The following is a 16573-nucleotide window of genomic DNA, read 5'->3' on the forward strand; positions in this document are numbered from 1 at the left end:
ATGAGGAGTCCCACGTGCAGCGCTGCTCAGCAGAATCACACGTAAGTGGGACTTATAGGGAAATTAATAAAATGGGATACTATAGAAATACATTTTCTGATTGTACTTGAAACACTGGAAGCAACTGGATAATTCAACTGTGCACAGCATGCTGAGCAACTGAAACACACAACTCGACAACATGCAACTTGGCTGGTGAATTTATTTCTCCCCTACAGCATTGCAGGGGAGCAGTTAAGTTTAGCAACGCACCAATAAAGCAAGCCGGCATTATTTTAGACATCATAGAGGAAGCTGCAGTTGGTAACTTTATTTAAAATCATATTTTCTTTCTTATTATTTGCTCAGACTGTCTCTGTATCCTGACAGTAATGCACGAGACAGAACACCTGTGGATGAAGTCAGGCTCCTGTGTTCTGATTGGTTGTTTTATCGCGGACGCAGTGGAATTGTTCAAATGCACTACAGAAGGCAGGAACTTGGAGTTTCTGTGCCGATGCCAGGATGTAGTAGTTTATTCAACACAATAATGCATCGTGCATCGTGATTAATTCCTGGCATCAAGATATCGTGATACACAGTTACGTTGTCTAAATTGATAACACGCACATACCAACTTACATTGCTCAGAAAATCTGATGTGAAAGCACAATTAGAAGACTGTGTTATTGTTTTTTAGCTCACTTTTCATCACTCATTGAAAGTTCATTTTGCACAAAAGTTCTTAATGAATTAAGAAAATGCTCTTAAAATAGGCTTTACCATGTGGTTATTTTATATAGACTAGAAATGTATTGAGTTGCCATAAAAGCATGCCATATTGTGATATATACATATATATATATATATATATATATATATATATATATATATATATATATATATATATATGTATATATATATATATATATATGTATATATCAAGATAGGAAATGACGTATATGTGAATACAGGATTTTGGCCATACCGCCCTATTTGAACAAATATGATTAACCGTTAATTTGTATAATTATCAACTGTAGCTTTGAATGTTAGCTTGGAGTTCCAGACAGGATATCAAAGTGTCGCATGTCTTACACATCTTGCAGAGAGAGAAAAAAAGAAAGCCATCAATTGTCAAGTGAGCAAAATTCTACATTGTCCGGTAACCCTAAAAACACGGTGCCATAGCGCTCATCAAACTCCACGACATGACATGGCCCCTCCAGCCACACAGAAACCTGACCTGTGTTCAGTATTCTCAGCCATGACGTGACCCCAGCCGTCACTACAGTAGATACCCAAAGCAGCTGGGATTGGGAGTCATCGGGTTGCGTGAACACACAGCAAAATGATTTACAGTTGAGTCAGAAATAGTGCAACTTCCGATGCCGAGTGTCCACCCTCTGCCAAGCGGAGGGGGCAAGTTTCCATGGCAAGACGAGTCCAAGTGGAAACTCTAAAAGTAGTTCAACTCTCCCGGCTGCCCCCAGCAACTCAACACACTGTATGCAGAGGATGCACAGGCAGTGATGCAGGAGACTGTGGAATCAAGTTTTCATGCGTTTGTGTGTGTGTGTGTGTGTGTGTGTGTGTGTGTGTGTGTGTGTGTGTGTGTGTTTGTTTGTAGGTCGTCCAATAACTTTGAGGCCCAAGGACGCAACGAGCAGCTGGGTCCAAAGGACAGCCAAGACTCTGAGGACCCAGGAGAATACTGTTATGGTACATCAGAGACTCTTAACTCACTCCATCATCTGCCGATGCGCTCATTCACCGCTGCCAATGTCACCACACTTTTTATTCTCAGCCCCTCCACACCGTCAGAGCAGCCCGCGTCGTTGACACCGTATATTGCTTCAAATAGTCTGTCTGAACGATGTGTTTATGAAATTACTTTTGATTCTGATTGGCTTTAAGTTATTGGAGACCATCAATATCAGCACAAATTGGCAGAGAAAGCCATTCAAAATGTGTTGAGATAGTTTAGTCCTCACCAAAGTTGACTGACTCCCGAGAGCCACGGCGCTCGCATGGCGGAAAAACCCCAGAGCAGTGTATGGGTTATTCATTTTCGTACTCAACCCGGTCGGCAGTAAAAAAAAAAAATGCTGTTACGGTACGTTGCCGCAAAACAATAGGATGCGTTGAATGTCAACGTTTCTGAGCAAAAGACATGTTTCATAAATACGTTTCCTCGCATCACCCTTGTAGAAAAACACCATTACAAATGGATAATGTGCTGAAACTAATGGTTAGGTTCATGCGTTTGTGTTGAAACGATGACGTTACGCAACAACCGTAAATACACATCAACCGCTACAATAAACGGCATTAGTCTTGTGTTTTACGGCCCAACCAACTCGCCAACCGGCCCTTTGTGGACTATCTTGATTCTTATACTTGTTATTGTGCCAAATTACTCTCATTAACGGTCGGGCCTGGCGACTGAGATGTTGTTACCATTGGTGATAAGATGTATTGAGTTGGACATTTCCCAGCGTGAAAACACAGGCTAAAAATGTGTCTGGTTTGTGACCTGTAAGTGCTTCTCATGACCCTCATGGAAACACTCTTATTATACATCACTTGAACCTGCCGGACCCTTTTGAACCTGTCCTTTTGACCTTTTGCTAGCTGTGCAGGTCTCTGCTTGTACCTCTTAAAAGCAGATAAACTGTGATGCCACAAATCTCTAACACAGTAATAAGTCATACACCACCTTATATATATATATAAAATGTATATATATATGTCATGGTCACTCTGAACAGAAATAGAGATTCAGTTTCAAGAGCACAAGACGTTTGTGTCATGCCGGCTGAGAGAGAGCCGATACAAGCTTATGCATCATAATGTTTCAGTGTCCCGCTGGGAGATTTCACTGCATTACTCACTTGCAGACATGTTATAGCTTAGAGGAAGTTGTAATGCCAGAAATAGCTGCCGTGCCACAGTTTAGTCTTCTCCCTCTCTAAGCTTTCTAAACACCAGATGAAAACTGTAAACTGTGTGATGAAAAGGTTTCACAGTTAAATATAGATGCTAACAGATCCTTTCTTGAATTTCTCTTGTTTTGATCTCCTCAGGTGGGTACCACCCTGTCCAGATAGGCGACACCTTCAACAGGAGATACAAGGTGCTTTCTAAGCTCGGCTGGGGCTATTACGCCACTGTGTGGCTGTGTCTGGACCTCAGGTCGGTTTACTTAGGGACTGTACAACATGGTTTTGTTTGGGGGGTGAGGGGAGGTGCTCATAGCCTATATCGATAAAAAAAAACCAAGATAGGAACAATGGCCTTCTGTATATCGCGAGCTAACTAGCGCTCGCTGTTAGCTCGCGAGGGGGGGTGCGTCGCGCCCAGCTGTTAACCCGCTGATCCACTGAATGCGCAGGTAGAAAATGCACGGCCCGCCACTGATATATATACATATACATAAACATATATACATATGTTATATGCGTTAGAAACGCGTTAACGCAGCAAACTATTAACGCCGTTAATTATCTGATCGTGCGTTAACTCGTTTATTTTTTTTGTGCATTGGGAGGGGCTTAATGCTGCCGCACACAGGTGCTGCACTTTAAATCTCTCCCAGACGGCGTAGTTCAGACCTGGGCATCTTACGGCTCACCCAGTCCGGCCCGCGTGAAGTCAATCAAAAAAGAAAAAGAAAAAAAAAAGATGCACGCAATGAATGCAATACAACGGCACTGCTTTTACTTTGAAGGTGATTTACGTATGTGCGCGCGCTTACGCAGCCTCAGCGACCGGCTTGTTGCCAACAGACTGAAGCACGTCTTGTCCTGTAGTTTCTGTTCTCAACGTGCAGCGGGTGCTGCCGCGAGCCGCTCCGTCTCACAGAGCGCTCCAGAGTGAACATTAATTGCGCAAAGCCGCCGCTGAGATACCTGTCAGCTGTCCTTCACATCTCCACCTCATTCAACCAGACTTTAGCACTTGTTCAAGCAACACAGACTGGACTTTTCTCACTGAGTAAGAAAAACTGAACTGAACAAGATCAAAAGCACTGATTACTTTTGTATGAAGTTAATCAATTGCTGGTCTTTAACATACAGCTTTAAGGTTAGCAACAAAATGAACATGACAAAAGAAGGAGGGGCTTGTCCCTCACAGGGACCCTTACTACTGATCAGACTGTTTATGTTGTTCCCTGATAAAAGACAATTTGTTCTTCTTCAGCATGATATTAAGCTGTTTTACATTAGAATACAATAGTCTATAACATCTCAAAATAAATACAATATTTAATTGAATGACCAGTCATTTAGAAGCATTACAAAAACCATGACACACAATAACAAGCCCCTTGTCACAGCTGGACTGTGTCTAACAATGTAACCAAATGAGTCTCAGATAGATGTTTTCCTCCCTTTTGTTTAATGCAATTTAAAATGCAAAATGAAACTTCTATCGTAAATAATTAAGATAACATAATACATGTTTTTCTGACACTAAAGCACAGCTTTCATGGATTCAGCGGAGAGCAGGGCTCTGTCCTGTATCCGAAAACAGATCTGATCCGCTGTCTGTGTCAGCAGGCTCGGTAGGCGCGTTGCTGTGAAGGTGCTGAAGAGCGGAGCTGGCTTCTCCGAGGCGGGACAGGACGAACTCGCCCTCCTACGATTCGTCAGTGACACGCTCTTTGTGTTCCTCCTCTCTAACATGTCCCACTAGTTCTGATAAATCCTATTTCTTTTTGCATTTTGGTTTACAATCCTCTTCCCTTGTCAGTCCTTTCCCTTTTCAAACTTTATCTTAACACATCCTGCACATCTCACCATCTCTATCCGCCCCAGTCCTTCATTGTTTGCCTTCATTCCCCTCCTTCCTCTCACCGCTGCCCCGCCTCCTCTCCGTTTTAATCAGGCTAGCGGTCCTACGAGCAGCCATCCCTCCAGTCGAAGGATCGTTCAGCTGCTGGATGAGTTCAAGCTGGCCGGAGTCAACGGGGTCCGTATCCTTTTTTTTAGACAGCCATTTCTTGAGCATCCACTCTAAACCCGACACCGAGGGGTGAAGAGCTTGTGTCTCTAAAAGAGGCACTAAGAAAAACAATGGTCAGAGTGTCAATATCAATACAATACAATGTATTTGATTTGTCTCTTTAAACTCGAACAGACTGAATCTTTCAGAGATGTACACAACAGATGTCATTATGTCATTATCTCACTGGAAACTGGAAGTCTTGCATTGCATCCATCGACTGCATCCAAGAAGTGGACGTCGTCATCGTGACGACACCCATTGGTATCTAGACTGCGGATTTGAAGACTCAAGTTCGGAGAGGTTGCCGTTGCCATCTTGGAACACCGATGTCACCATGTGGTAGTTTTTTGCAACCGATAAACGAAAGTTAGAATGAGGAGGAGTGACGTAGAGACGGCGTATACGGCTTTGGTAACGGAAGCAACCTGTCAATCACAGTAAGCCCGCCTTAAAGTATACCCTGCTTTATGGTCTGTTTGACTCTAAATGACCATCATTTACTAAATGAACATCATGCTGTATTGAAGAATACTTTAAACTAGAGATTGAGACCATACACTCATGTTTACTGAGGGAATAAATCAAGAGAGAGAGTCATTTTCTATAGACTTCTATACAACCAGACTTCTGTTTGCAACCAGAGGAGTCGCCCCCTGCTGGTCAGTAGAGAGAATGCAATTTTTAAGACACTTTCGGTTTCGCTTCACTCGGCAGAACCGGAGGTTGCCGCCTGGTTGCATCATACAGTAAATATTGCTAGCCATTAGCTTACATGTAAACGTCCTCAAATGCCTGCTGGTCAGACATGTGCCTGGTGCTGGAGCTGCTGGGGCCCGACCTGAGAAGCTGGCAGCTGTGTTTTGGGAGTCCTGGACTGACGCGGCCTTCAGTCAAACAAGTACTCACTCAGGTAATCTTCCTCTCTTTGAGCCACCAGTTCACGCTGATGGAGTCAGAGATCAGAACAAAGTCCTGTACTTGTTGCATGGAAGGGAACCTGATGTTTGTGTTGTGTCTCTAGGTTCTTCAGGGCCTGGACTACCTCCACACACGGTGTAAAATCATCCACACGGACATCAAACCCGAGAACATCCTGCTGTGTCTGGAGGAGCAGTCTCTCAAAGTACTGGCAGAGGACAGCAGCTCCTCCTCTGTACTGACTGGGAAAGAGGCCAAGACAACAGGCACTCTTTTCCTTTCTTTATGTACAGATGCTGGAGATTGTTACAGAGTTAAAGTCTCATGGCTGGACTGTCTGAGTGGCGACGAGGCAAACTTGTGTGCCAATGTCATGCTTTTAATGTACTAGTCTCTGCTCTGTACACACATTTCATAAAGCTTCTGGGTTAACAAGCAGGCTGTACTGAAATCTAAACTTTCAACACAATTTCTTGTTTCTTCCAGAGAAGGAGCAGGTGAAGCCGTACAGTTTAAAGGAAATTAAAGTGAAGATTGCTGACCTGGGCAGCTCCTGCTGGGTGGTCAGTATTTGCTCTTTCACACACAGTCTTGATATAGTTTGACAGAACACATTAGCCAAGTGCTGAATTTGTTTTCAATTTCTAGACCTACAAGAAGGGTCCATCTGTACAAGACATTTGACCTCATGTGGTCTTGAAGGCCACATGAGGTCAAATGTCAAAAGTATGTAGTTAGGAAACGCTACCTGCTTCAAAACCGACAAACAAAGTAAGAGATTAGCTTGTGAATATTGTTGGGTATTTAGAAGTTAAGGAGCTCAATATCTCTCTGAGGAATTGGTAGAGACCAAAAACAGAGCTAAAAGAGAGAATCAGAGAAACACAACTCAAAGTGAATGTTCAGCCTGGTGTCCCTCCCAGGCCATCAGAAGCAGACACTAGTCTTTGACAACTTTTTTGTTGTTGAAAGAATATATATATATATATATATATATATATATATATATATATATATATATATATATATATATATATATATATATATGCAAAGGGCCTAGCAACTGTGCTCTGAAACTCAATGTAATAAACCTATCTGGGTCATTATTAGACACTCAGAGCAAATGATGTACTCTAACGGGCGAGAAAGTCCTTTTACGGGCGGGAAGGTGGTGAAGGTGTCAAACAAACCCAGGACTTTTACGTCGTTTGTGTGAAACCAAATATTGAGTTATTTTTTACTGACGACGTTATGTCACATGATATTGCGTCTGTATCTTCAGTTAAGTAACAGACAAACTTATTTGAACCCAAACCATGATCTAACTTTTCTTCGAAACTCTAACCAAGTATTGGTGTTGCCTAAAGCAACGCGTTACAAAGTTAACCACGCGCGAACATTCGGCTCAAGACACTATGCCTCCTGCCCGAGCGGCAAATTATGATAATGAGGGAGATCATGTCGGAATGTTAATGTTTGCTCCATAACTGCTGGTTGGGTAAAGAAGCGTTTGCTCACACGTTTGCCATATACTTAAAAGGTAATAATAATATGTCAGTGTTGTGTTCACAACTTGCTTCCGCTGACCCCAAGAGGCCAAAAACAAATGTTCTTGCAGGTTTAACAGTAAAAAACATCGACACTTTAGATTTAAGATTGAAATCTTTCTGTCTCTTATGTTTGTCTCTCTTTCTTGGACCAGTACAAACATTTCTGTGAGGAAATTCAGACCCGTCAGTATCGCTCTCTGGAGGTTTTACTAGGATCTGAGTACGGCCCTCCTGCTGACATCTGGAGTGTCGCCTGTATGGTGAGGAAAAACATACTATATTAAGGTTTCACTGTCTGAAACATTCAAACCCACAACTCCATGGAAATATTAGTTTTGTGGGGAATTTCAACCACATTTTTCTGAAAATTCGACCTGACTATCTTCAGGATTTCCATTAGATTTTTGCATAAAGTTCTGTGAGTTTTAACAAAGTTTGCATAGCAAGAGCTTAAAGTGACTGTCCCACCAGTGGGTCACTGGGGAGGTGATATGTAACTACGTAAATATCTATAAACAGATTCTGCATCCATCTAGCCATACAAGATGTGTGATGTGCATTCAGATTCATCCTTTGGGAATCATAAAGGTCTGTACTGAGCTATGTGCCAATCCATCTAGTGGTGCACATGTTGAGTAAATGGAGAACCAAATTACATGGCAATTCATCCAATTGTTGTTGAGATATTTCAGTCATGGTAGCCATGCCACTGTTCCAACGCAAACAACAATAGTCCTGAAAGATGTCCCTTTGGACTGAAAGCCCAGCCAGTTATTCCAAAATCAAACTTCCATTGTTCTGAAAGCCTATTGCTATGAAATACAAACTTATGGCGAAGTCATGATCCACCCTACTCTGCATCTTATTGGCTTACCCTGTTATTGTTAATCCTAAACCTAACTAATCTCATTCCTCATGCCTAAACCCAACCAACAAAGGCAACAAGTACTAAGAGGCAGAGAAATAAATAACAAATCGGGAAGTTCCAATAGAGTCATTATGCAGAATAATTAGCCAAGTGTCTGTCTGTTGAAGGGAGAGTGTGTATTTTGGGAAGAATTGGCGACTATTGGGGTTTTGGAATACTGGGCCGTAACCTATAGCCCAACCTTTCGGATACAGACTGTAGCAGGTCTCCAATCAGTGTGGTTGAGATTGAGACGCTCACACATCTCACCCGTTTCATTTTCTCCCTTTATTCTTTCAGGCCTTCGAGTTGGTCACTGGAGACTCCCTGTTTGAACCCAAAGCTAGCGGGTCCACTTCCCTGGAGGAAGGTGCGTTTAGTCCAGTGCACTGACGCTGACACAGGATTAAATGAGATTACACCGGAGCTACAACGTAAATGTTGATGCAGTGCATGCTGACTCGTACCGTACATGTATGTTTGTTCTCAGACCATATAGCCCAGATCCTGGAGCTGCTTGGTCAAATCCCACCAGCTGTTGCCTTGTCGGGTAAATACTCTGCAGAGTACTTCAACCGCAGAGGTATGTCCACAACTTATTTTTGTATGTGTGTTGTCTGGTATTATAATTATACTTTTTATTGATATTAATTCAGTAAATCGTTTCAAAATTGCTACTGGTGAGCATCCTCCTGTAATACTGGTTGCGTGTCACCCAGGTGACCTGCATCGCTTCGGCCCGCTGAGGCTCTGGAGCCTCTTCGACGTTCTGGTGGAGAAATACAACTTGCTGTTGGAGGAGGCCACTGGATTCTCAGACTTTCTTCTTCGCATGTTGGACTACCACCCGAAGAGGAGGGCCACCGCTGCACAGTGCCTCCATCACCCTTGGCTGACCTCCTAAGCTCCTCCCCATGGACCCCACAGGTGTCGTCCCCAGTCTGCCGTCCTCGAGGGCCAGACGAGGTCAGCAGCTCGGCCGGGCCACAAACTCAATCTGTGAGACGAAGAAAAAAAAGCTCAGGGCATCTTGGAGGTTTTCAGGCCTACTAGAGGAATCCAAAGAGCTACACACTTTAATTGGTGAATTCCTGTACAATCTTGTGTTTTCACAATTCAGCACCAGATAAAAAGTAGGATGCTCCTCCCCACTGGAGCCCCATCATACACGTTATACTGCTGAGGCATTTATTTTTATTTTTTACATAGATCTTCTCCAGTGTAACTACTGTATGTCTGGAGCTACATGTAGGACTCAAAGGTCTGGCAGTCACTGAGGGATTCTCCATCATATCTTGGCCTGACACTGCTAGCCAGTGAGAAGTTGTCAATTTGATGCAAACTACAGGTGCAGCTAATTTCAGTGCGATTGAATGTACGTTAGAACTAGGGTTGGTAATCTTGAGAAAGATGCTGGTTTTAAGAAAATAGAATCCAACCAAATAAAGCAGCCCACTCCAACTCTTTTCCGAGGAAAGTGCCAAGTCGGCAGCCCGTCCCTTCAGGCGTGCCTTAAAAGCCACTTTTCTTTTCTTTGTTTATCTATTAGTATTTGATTTGTTGATGTCTGTCAGGATGTAAAGGGAATGTCTACAAATAAAATAAAAAATATTTTTGAAGAAGATCTTTAAAGTTGATTTTCTTTTAGTACAGTGTAATGAACCCCCAGAACAATTGCAGTGTATGTGTACAGTAAATCAACTTTATCTATATAGCCAGAAAATCTCACATTTGCCGAACAGTGTACAATATAACACTCATACGATTGAGATAAGAAAACCTAATTGAAAAAACAATTGAATCATGACCACAAACTGATTCGGGAGACTTTATTCCAAACTGCTTCTCCGAATTTATAAACTGACATTTTGTAATTAATAAAGTAAACATCCAAAGTTGTTCCGTCATTGAGCCTCCTGCTGTTGTATGTATAAAAAAAACTGGGCTGACATTTACATTACATTAATGCACTTATTGCAAATATTTAAAGTTGCAAAACAAATCAATATTCTACATAAGCAATTGATCAAAATACTATGTGTAATGTGACAGGGGTTGCACACGGCGACAAACAAAATATCTACTCAACTTTTTGGCCTCTTTTTAGGTCATTGTCAAAACAATTTGTTTTGACTTTGTCTTCATGGCAAAGTCAAAAAAAACATGTATTTAGCACATGCTTACTTTATTGTGGTTCAGCTTTTTCTCAATACTCAGCATTCTTAGTAACGTACTTCTGGTTTCACATGGGACACTAACAGTGGCCTCCTGGGTGAAAGTCCTTTGTTTGTTTGATAAAGATGAACAAAAATAGATAAATATAAAATGAATCATCATCTGACTATTCATGGTTAACCTGATATGTATAAACTGTGACCACTGTGTTTGCTATGCTGTATTGTACCAATATGAATAACTCCCAAAGACACCCCTGTGAACCCGTACCGGCATATACAATTGTTAAATACAACGAACGATATTGAAATCACACCATGGGGACCTGACCTTAAGCTGGGCATGATACCCCCTCTCTCGTTCTCTTTGGTTTCATTAGAAACGTAAGCATCAAAGTAAGATTTGACTTGTCCTCTTTAAAACGTATTACAAAAATATCATCAAGTTGATGCTGTCCAGAACCAGCACTATATATACATACACAATATGTACTTTGTAGAACATGCATCATGTACAGTTGCATCATAAAGTCCAGCATGTCAACCGATCCAGCTGTAGGCTCGGCACTGGGTCAGTGGGTCCTCTTTATACACCACGGTGTAACCGCACTCTGTCCTGACCCGACGACACTTCCTGGGCCAGGAGGTGGGCTTCATTGGCCTGGAGGGACAGAGAAGAGACTACTCACCATGACAGAACTCCCATGCACAGGACTAAATAATATTTATTCCAATGATTTGACCCAAAGTGAGAGATCTACTCACGTGAGGCAGTAGGACCCAAAGTCGTGACAGAAGCACTTGTCGCAGCCTCTCCGGAAGGACTCTCCTGCTTTGTAGTGCTTGTCCTTATGAGAACAGACGCCTGGAGGAAGAAATGAGCGCCACAAAGACACATTAACTTCTTGTGCTTTCACATTTTTATTTTCCCTTTTCTAATTTCGAGGTATGACCCGATTAAACTAAATCAGGGGTGCCCACACTTTTAAAATGACCAAGTGAAAAAGATCTACCTGCATTAATAATGCTAAATATCTATTTATATATATAAATATAAATAAATAGATATTTAGCATTGTCTTTCCCTTGCTGCTCTAAATTAAGCTCATTCAACAGATCGGTTAAAAATGCCAAGTCTAGCAGCCACTGATCGTCACTGAGTTGGTTGTATTCTGCATGTTTAACAACATGGAGAAACTCCTGTATCTCCGGACAGAGCTCTACAAGCCGTCTCACATCAGTGTGCAGCAGGAAGTCAGAGCGGCCGCAGTCCTCCAGATGCGCACGCAACAGCCATCTCTCGCTCGAATAGACGATCTTCGTTGCCACATCCGTGATCTCTTTCCTGTTTAGCATTGTAATGCTAGAATGCTTGTTGGTGTATTATGCAGTGGTAATTAAGGAAGTCGTGGAAAACATCTCCCTGTACTTGGCAATAAATCCATTCAAGCGGCCGACCATTGCGGGCGCAGCGTCCGTGGTGATTGACATTCATTTGCACACTGGGAGCTGCACTACCTCTGTGATCGACGTATTGGGCACCGCTGCACTAAATCATGGATAGTATTTCAACAAGATTAAACTGCTTTCTTTAAGCAATTATGTTGGTCCAATATGATTGACTTGGGCCGGATCAACTTCATTTATTAGGGCTAGTCAAAACTAATGTACTTATTAAATATATTTATTTGAGTTGGTTCAATTTAACTGACTACTGTATGTTTTACTAATGGAGAATTAGTTTAGCCAACCCTATTAAGTTAAGTCGGACAAAACTCTAGTAAATGTGTTTAACCGACCCTAGTTCTTTAAGTTGGATCAACATCATTGCTTAATGTTTAAAGAAAGCATTTTAATCGTGTGGAAATCCTTTCCATGGTTTTATTAAGTTCATTGAAAGCATTGTTTTTCATATTTAAAAGACTTTCAACTATAGGTGAAAGTCTTTTAAAGGATGTTGCTTCAAAGCTTTGCAGATTCTCAAAAAAAAGTCTGCTGTCACCCTGAAATACATAAAGCACCGCTGCAAGAGGTCAGGCACATTAAATCTAGCATCCTCCCATTGCTGCAGGCGGTCGGAGCCATCCTCATGGGGTTTGTCAGTCACCTTAAAAGGGGGATCAATAGGAACACACTGCCGGGAGGAGCCCAGAGGGGCTGAATGCAAGGTCAGGGTAAAGAGGGCATTCGGTTTAATGGCTCGAGGGAAGTCACAACAGGAGTTGATTTATGCTCCCGGGGCGGAAAAGCAGCATCTCCTGGAGTGGGCCGGGCCGCACAACTACAGAATAATCCAATCACTCTACAGGGAAGAAGAAGTATTCCTCACCTTTAATGTGGTACACGGAGGCTTCTGAGTATCCGTCGCTCAACAGAAGGATGAGGCCCAACGCCAGCGGCAGAGAGCATCCGTGAACGCTACTGATCGAAAGTAACATTGTCCAAACACATGTATTATTTCTTAAGTCTCCCAACCTGTTTTATTATCTCTTAAAAACTAATTCTGACTGTCCAGTGAAAGTCCTAGTGATGGCTCAGCAGACACTGGCTAATATTTATAGTCTCACATCACGACTGCCAGAGAGAGAGAGAGAGAGAGAGAGAGAGAGAGAGAACAAAAAAAAATCATCTCCTCATGTTTATATCCCTGGTTTTCTCCCAGTATCCAACTTTTGTCTCACAGCGAGGTGTGTTTAGAGATGTACCCATGCGTCCTTAAATATTAACTTTGGCCCGGTATTAAGGGTGCGTGGGTGAAAGGACGGCCGGCACTCCAACGGGACGCTCATTTGCTCCAGTGGTGGCCAGCTGGATTCTTCTGGAAATCTTGTGTCAGCTTCTTTACCATCTTCATCTCTCACCCTCATTTTATCTTTCACCTGCACGTTTCCTTACCCTCGTTCTATCATTCCCCTCCCTCGCCAGCTCCCAATACACTCAGATGCTGACTTTTAAAGTCAATGTTTTGTGAATGATGACGTTGTGGTGACAATGTCCCTCATGCAAAAGTTAATTCAAGCCAAATGATCCCAAAAAAATGCATTCTGAAACATCAAAAATGCATGAAAAAACATTGCATTTCCGAATCTATTTTCATCTCATTCTGAGCAACTTAACCTTTGGAGACACAACCGTTTTGTGGTAGCACAGCTTCACTTTCCCTTGCAAATTGCAAAGCTGATGTACATACATATATATATATATATATATATATATATATATATATATATATATATATATATATATATATATAAGATATGATATATGAAATGGCTCAAATATTTGAGGGCAAAGTCAGGAAGTCCCCATGTATAGATCGTATGTCAACAACAAAGACCCAAAGGTCAACAACTGCTGCTCTCTGGGTCTTTGTCACACACAGGCCTATTCTACTGCACGTGTGATGGACCGCAGGACGGTCCGTGGTCAGCCTCTTCCTCCCTGTCAGCCTCTGGCCGGTAACCAGCCTCCACACTCCAGCTAAAGAGAAAACAAACAGGACATCGAGGGACTGGAAGGAACTTGCAGTGATTGAGGGGCTCCCGCTACATAATCACCACTGCCTCCACGTCACCCCTCTTTAGTCACACAGGAAACACTTTCACGGCGTCCGGGGGCTCACACATCAAGAAGCTCCTGTTTTTATTTTTTACTTAACCATTACTGGTTGGACACTTTGCACATTCTTTCTGTGTCTGTATCGTTTTTCCAGGTGGTCCGGTTTTCTACCGCAAAAGCTCGCCTGTAGGTGTGACCAGTATCCTGAGAATAACGGACATATTGGAAGCGAATGCGCTTGACGTGATTTATGTCCGAAGCCAACGTTTGGTACTGCACCGCGTCGGAGGATGTGCAGATCGCCGGGGTTGACTTCATTCAGGAGACTGGAGTTTGAGTCCTTTTCATTTTCTTGAACCATAATCTCTTCCCAGACTCAACCAGGTGTTTCGGTTCCTGATTCTAACCCAGAACCAGTCTTTCTTTAACCACAATCATTCTGTAGTTGCCAGTCATTGTAGCAAGGGATGATTTAAAAACATGCTGGGATTGGAAAAAGTTCAGGTTCCTGTTGCCTGCAGTCTCCAGAGCTTGAGTCCATGTGCTCCACTCGTAGCCCTTTAAGCCCTTTAAGCCCTCAACCTAACCCCTAATCCTATTTATTGTTTGAGTTGTGTTTATATTATTGTAGCCCTGATTTGTATGTTTAATTTGATACCTAACATGTTTTTTGTTTGGATTTATACCACGTTTTTTTCTTGATTTGTCATAGGGTCCATTTTTTGGACCCTATGGCTCGAAGAGCTAATGACACTCTGAGTAAATAAAAAAAAAGAATTAAGTGATGAGGGGAAATACCCCGGCTGCATTTCAAATCGTAAACTTTAAATGTTTTCTTTTAATACAAACTACAGCTGCTTTTACGAAGTACATACTTTTGCATGTGGTATGCATTCGATTGGGACGTACTACTTTTGCTCCTTGAACTTTGAGCTGCTTGCTCATACTGTATATCGGTTGTGCAGACGATTGTGGGTCAGAAAAGCAAGCAAATTGCACACTCCGGCCGGATGCAGTAGAACATCCTGGTATTTTTTGCCAAACTGCATATGACCTACAACTGACCCCAGAGGCGTATGTAGAGCGTCAGTTTGAAGCACAGGAGCACTAAGCTGCCGTATTGGACACATTAGGCTTTGAATATGACATATGTGATATTTCACCCCTAATAGACACCCTGTTATTTGCATGAAACCCCAGCAATTGATGGGCCACGTCTTGGAGGAATTTCACTGAAAGCTGGGTATTTGCAGAGCACGAGTTAAATAGATAATAGCTGGCTGACGCAGTGTGGTGTGTCAAAGCCAAAAGATTCTACGTGAGCGAGGCTGACTGTGGTAGGTTGGCTGTAAACCATAGAAAGAGGTTTTGCCTCCGGAGTGTTGACAGCGTGGTAGGTCTAAGTGGGACTGAGGGCTGGAGAGAAGGACCACACAGACTCCCAAAACCACTGATGATCACAATGTTATGAAACGGTGAGAATCCATCAGGTAAAAGGCTCTTCTACAAGCCTCATTTCACACCTTCTGTATTCTACAGCGAGCCGCTGCTGCGATTCTCTCGGCTGTTACGTTGTCTATCTTCATCCGAGATAATCAGAAATCCATTATACAGAATGAAATAGCGCTAAACAACAAACAAAAAAGCTATAATATGAGTTTGACTTTTGAGTGAAACATCGCAACAACTATGGTTTGCCATTAAATTCAGTGCACACATTCATATCCTACTCAAGATGAATTATAATACCTCTCCCCACTGTTTCTAGACTTTTGCTACGCTAGGCTGTATATAGCCGGAAATTGCTTAATAAATAAATAATAATAATAACTAATAATAAAATGTCCGGCCATGCCTCCTTGTCACCATCTTGCACCGCCACTTTTAACTATAACCAGGGGCCCCTGGCTGGTAGTCTGCTGGTTTGGGTCCCTGCTGGTGAAGAATTAATTGTCAGTTCTAAAACCCAAAAGTCAGTGAAACGTTTGAGGTTTCTAAAAGTAGAACTTTGTCCTTTTTTAGTGGAGCCAGCCTTGCGGTGTATGAAGTCTCCTCCTGTTTCAAAGCGTCCAAGTGGATACAGCACATCATTGAGTAAATAACTTTGCTTGGTGACCGTTGTGGTGGCTGCTGAGAGCAGACCACACAGAAGAGGGATCCGCCGATGCTTTTCAGGTGTATTACTCTGACAGAGCTGTGGATGCTCAAGTTGCAGGCGGTCTCGGGGCCACGCCACCCTCTTGGTGCCCATCAGAGCGCAGTGGCCTCTGTGTGATATGTTAGGTTGGGTGACTCAGCCTCGACACCGCAGCAGAACTGGATGCTCTTGCTCGGCTGCTAATTACATAAGTAGTCCTGTTTCGAACACAACTTTGTGCATGATGAAGGTGATCAGACATCAGGGCCTTTCAAAAATAATAATATGTATGAATAGAGCAGTGCAGATAAGTACCTTTAAATTCCTACCAATATTTTCG

General features: G+C 42.6%; 1 protein-coding gene across 1 annotated transcript; it reads left to right on the forward strand.

Moving 5' to 3' along the window:
* LOC306743382 (SRSF protein kinase 3) lies at positions 1-10780 on the forward strand (the record flags this gene model as incomplete). Its single annotated transcript, XM_079225886.1, has 12 exons — positions 1-41; positions 1610-1701; positions 3066-3174; positions 4542-4629; positions 4870-4957; positions 5793-5899; positions 6011-6173; positions 6394-6470; positions 7610-7717; positions 8665-8734; positions 8855-8947; positions 9084-10780. 12 exons carry the CDS (start codon positions 1-3, stop codon positions 9266-9268), a joined length of 1221 nt encoding a protein of 406 aa, XP_079082012.1. The 3' UTR covers positions 9269-10780.
* Between the last annotated feature and the right edge of the window lie 5793 nt (positions 10781-16573).

This window comes from Taurulus bubalis, assembly GCF_910589615.1.
Source record: "Taurulus bubalis genome assembly, chromosome: 11".
NCBI lineage: Eukaryota > Metazoa > Chordata > Actinopteri > Perciformes > Cottidae > Taurulus > Taurulus bubalis.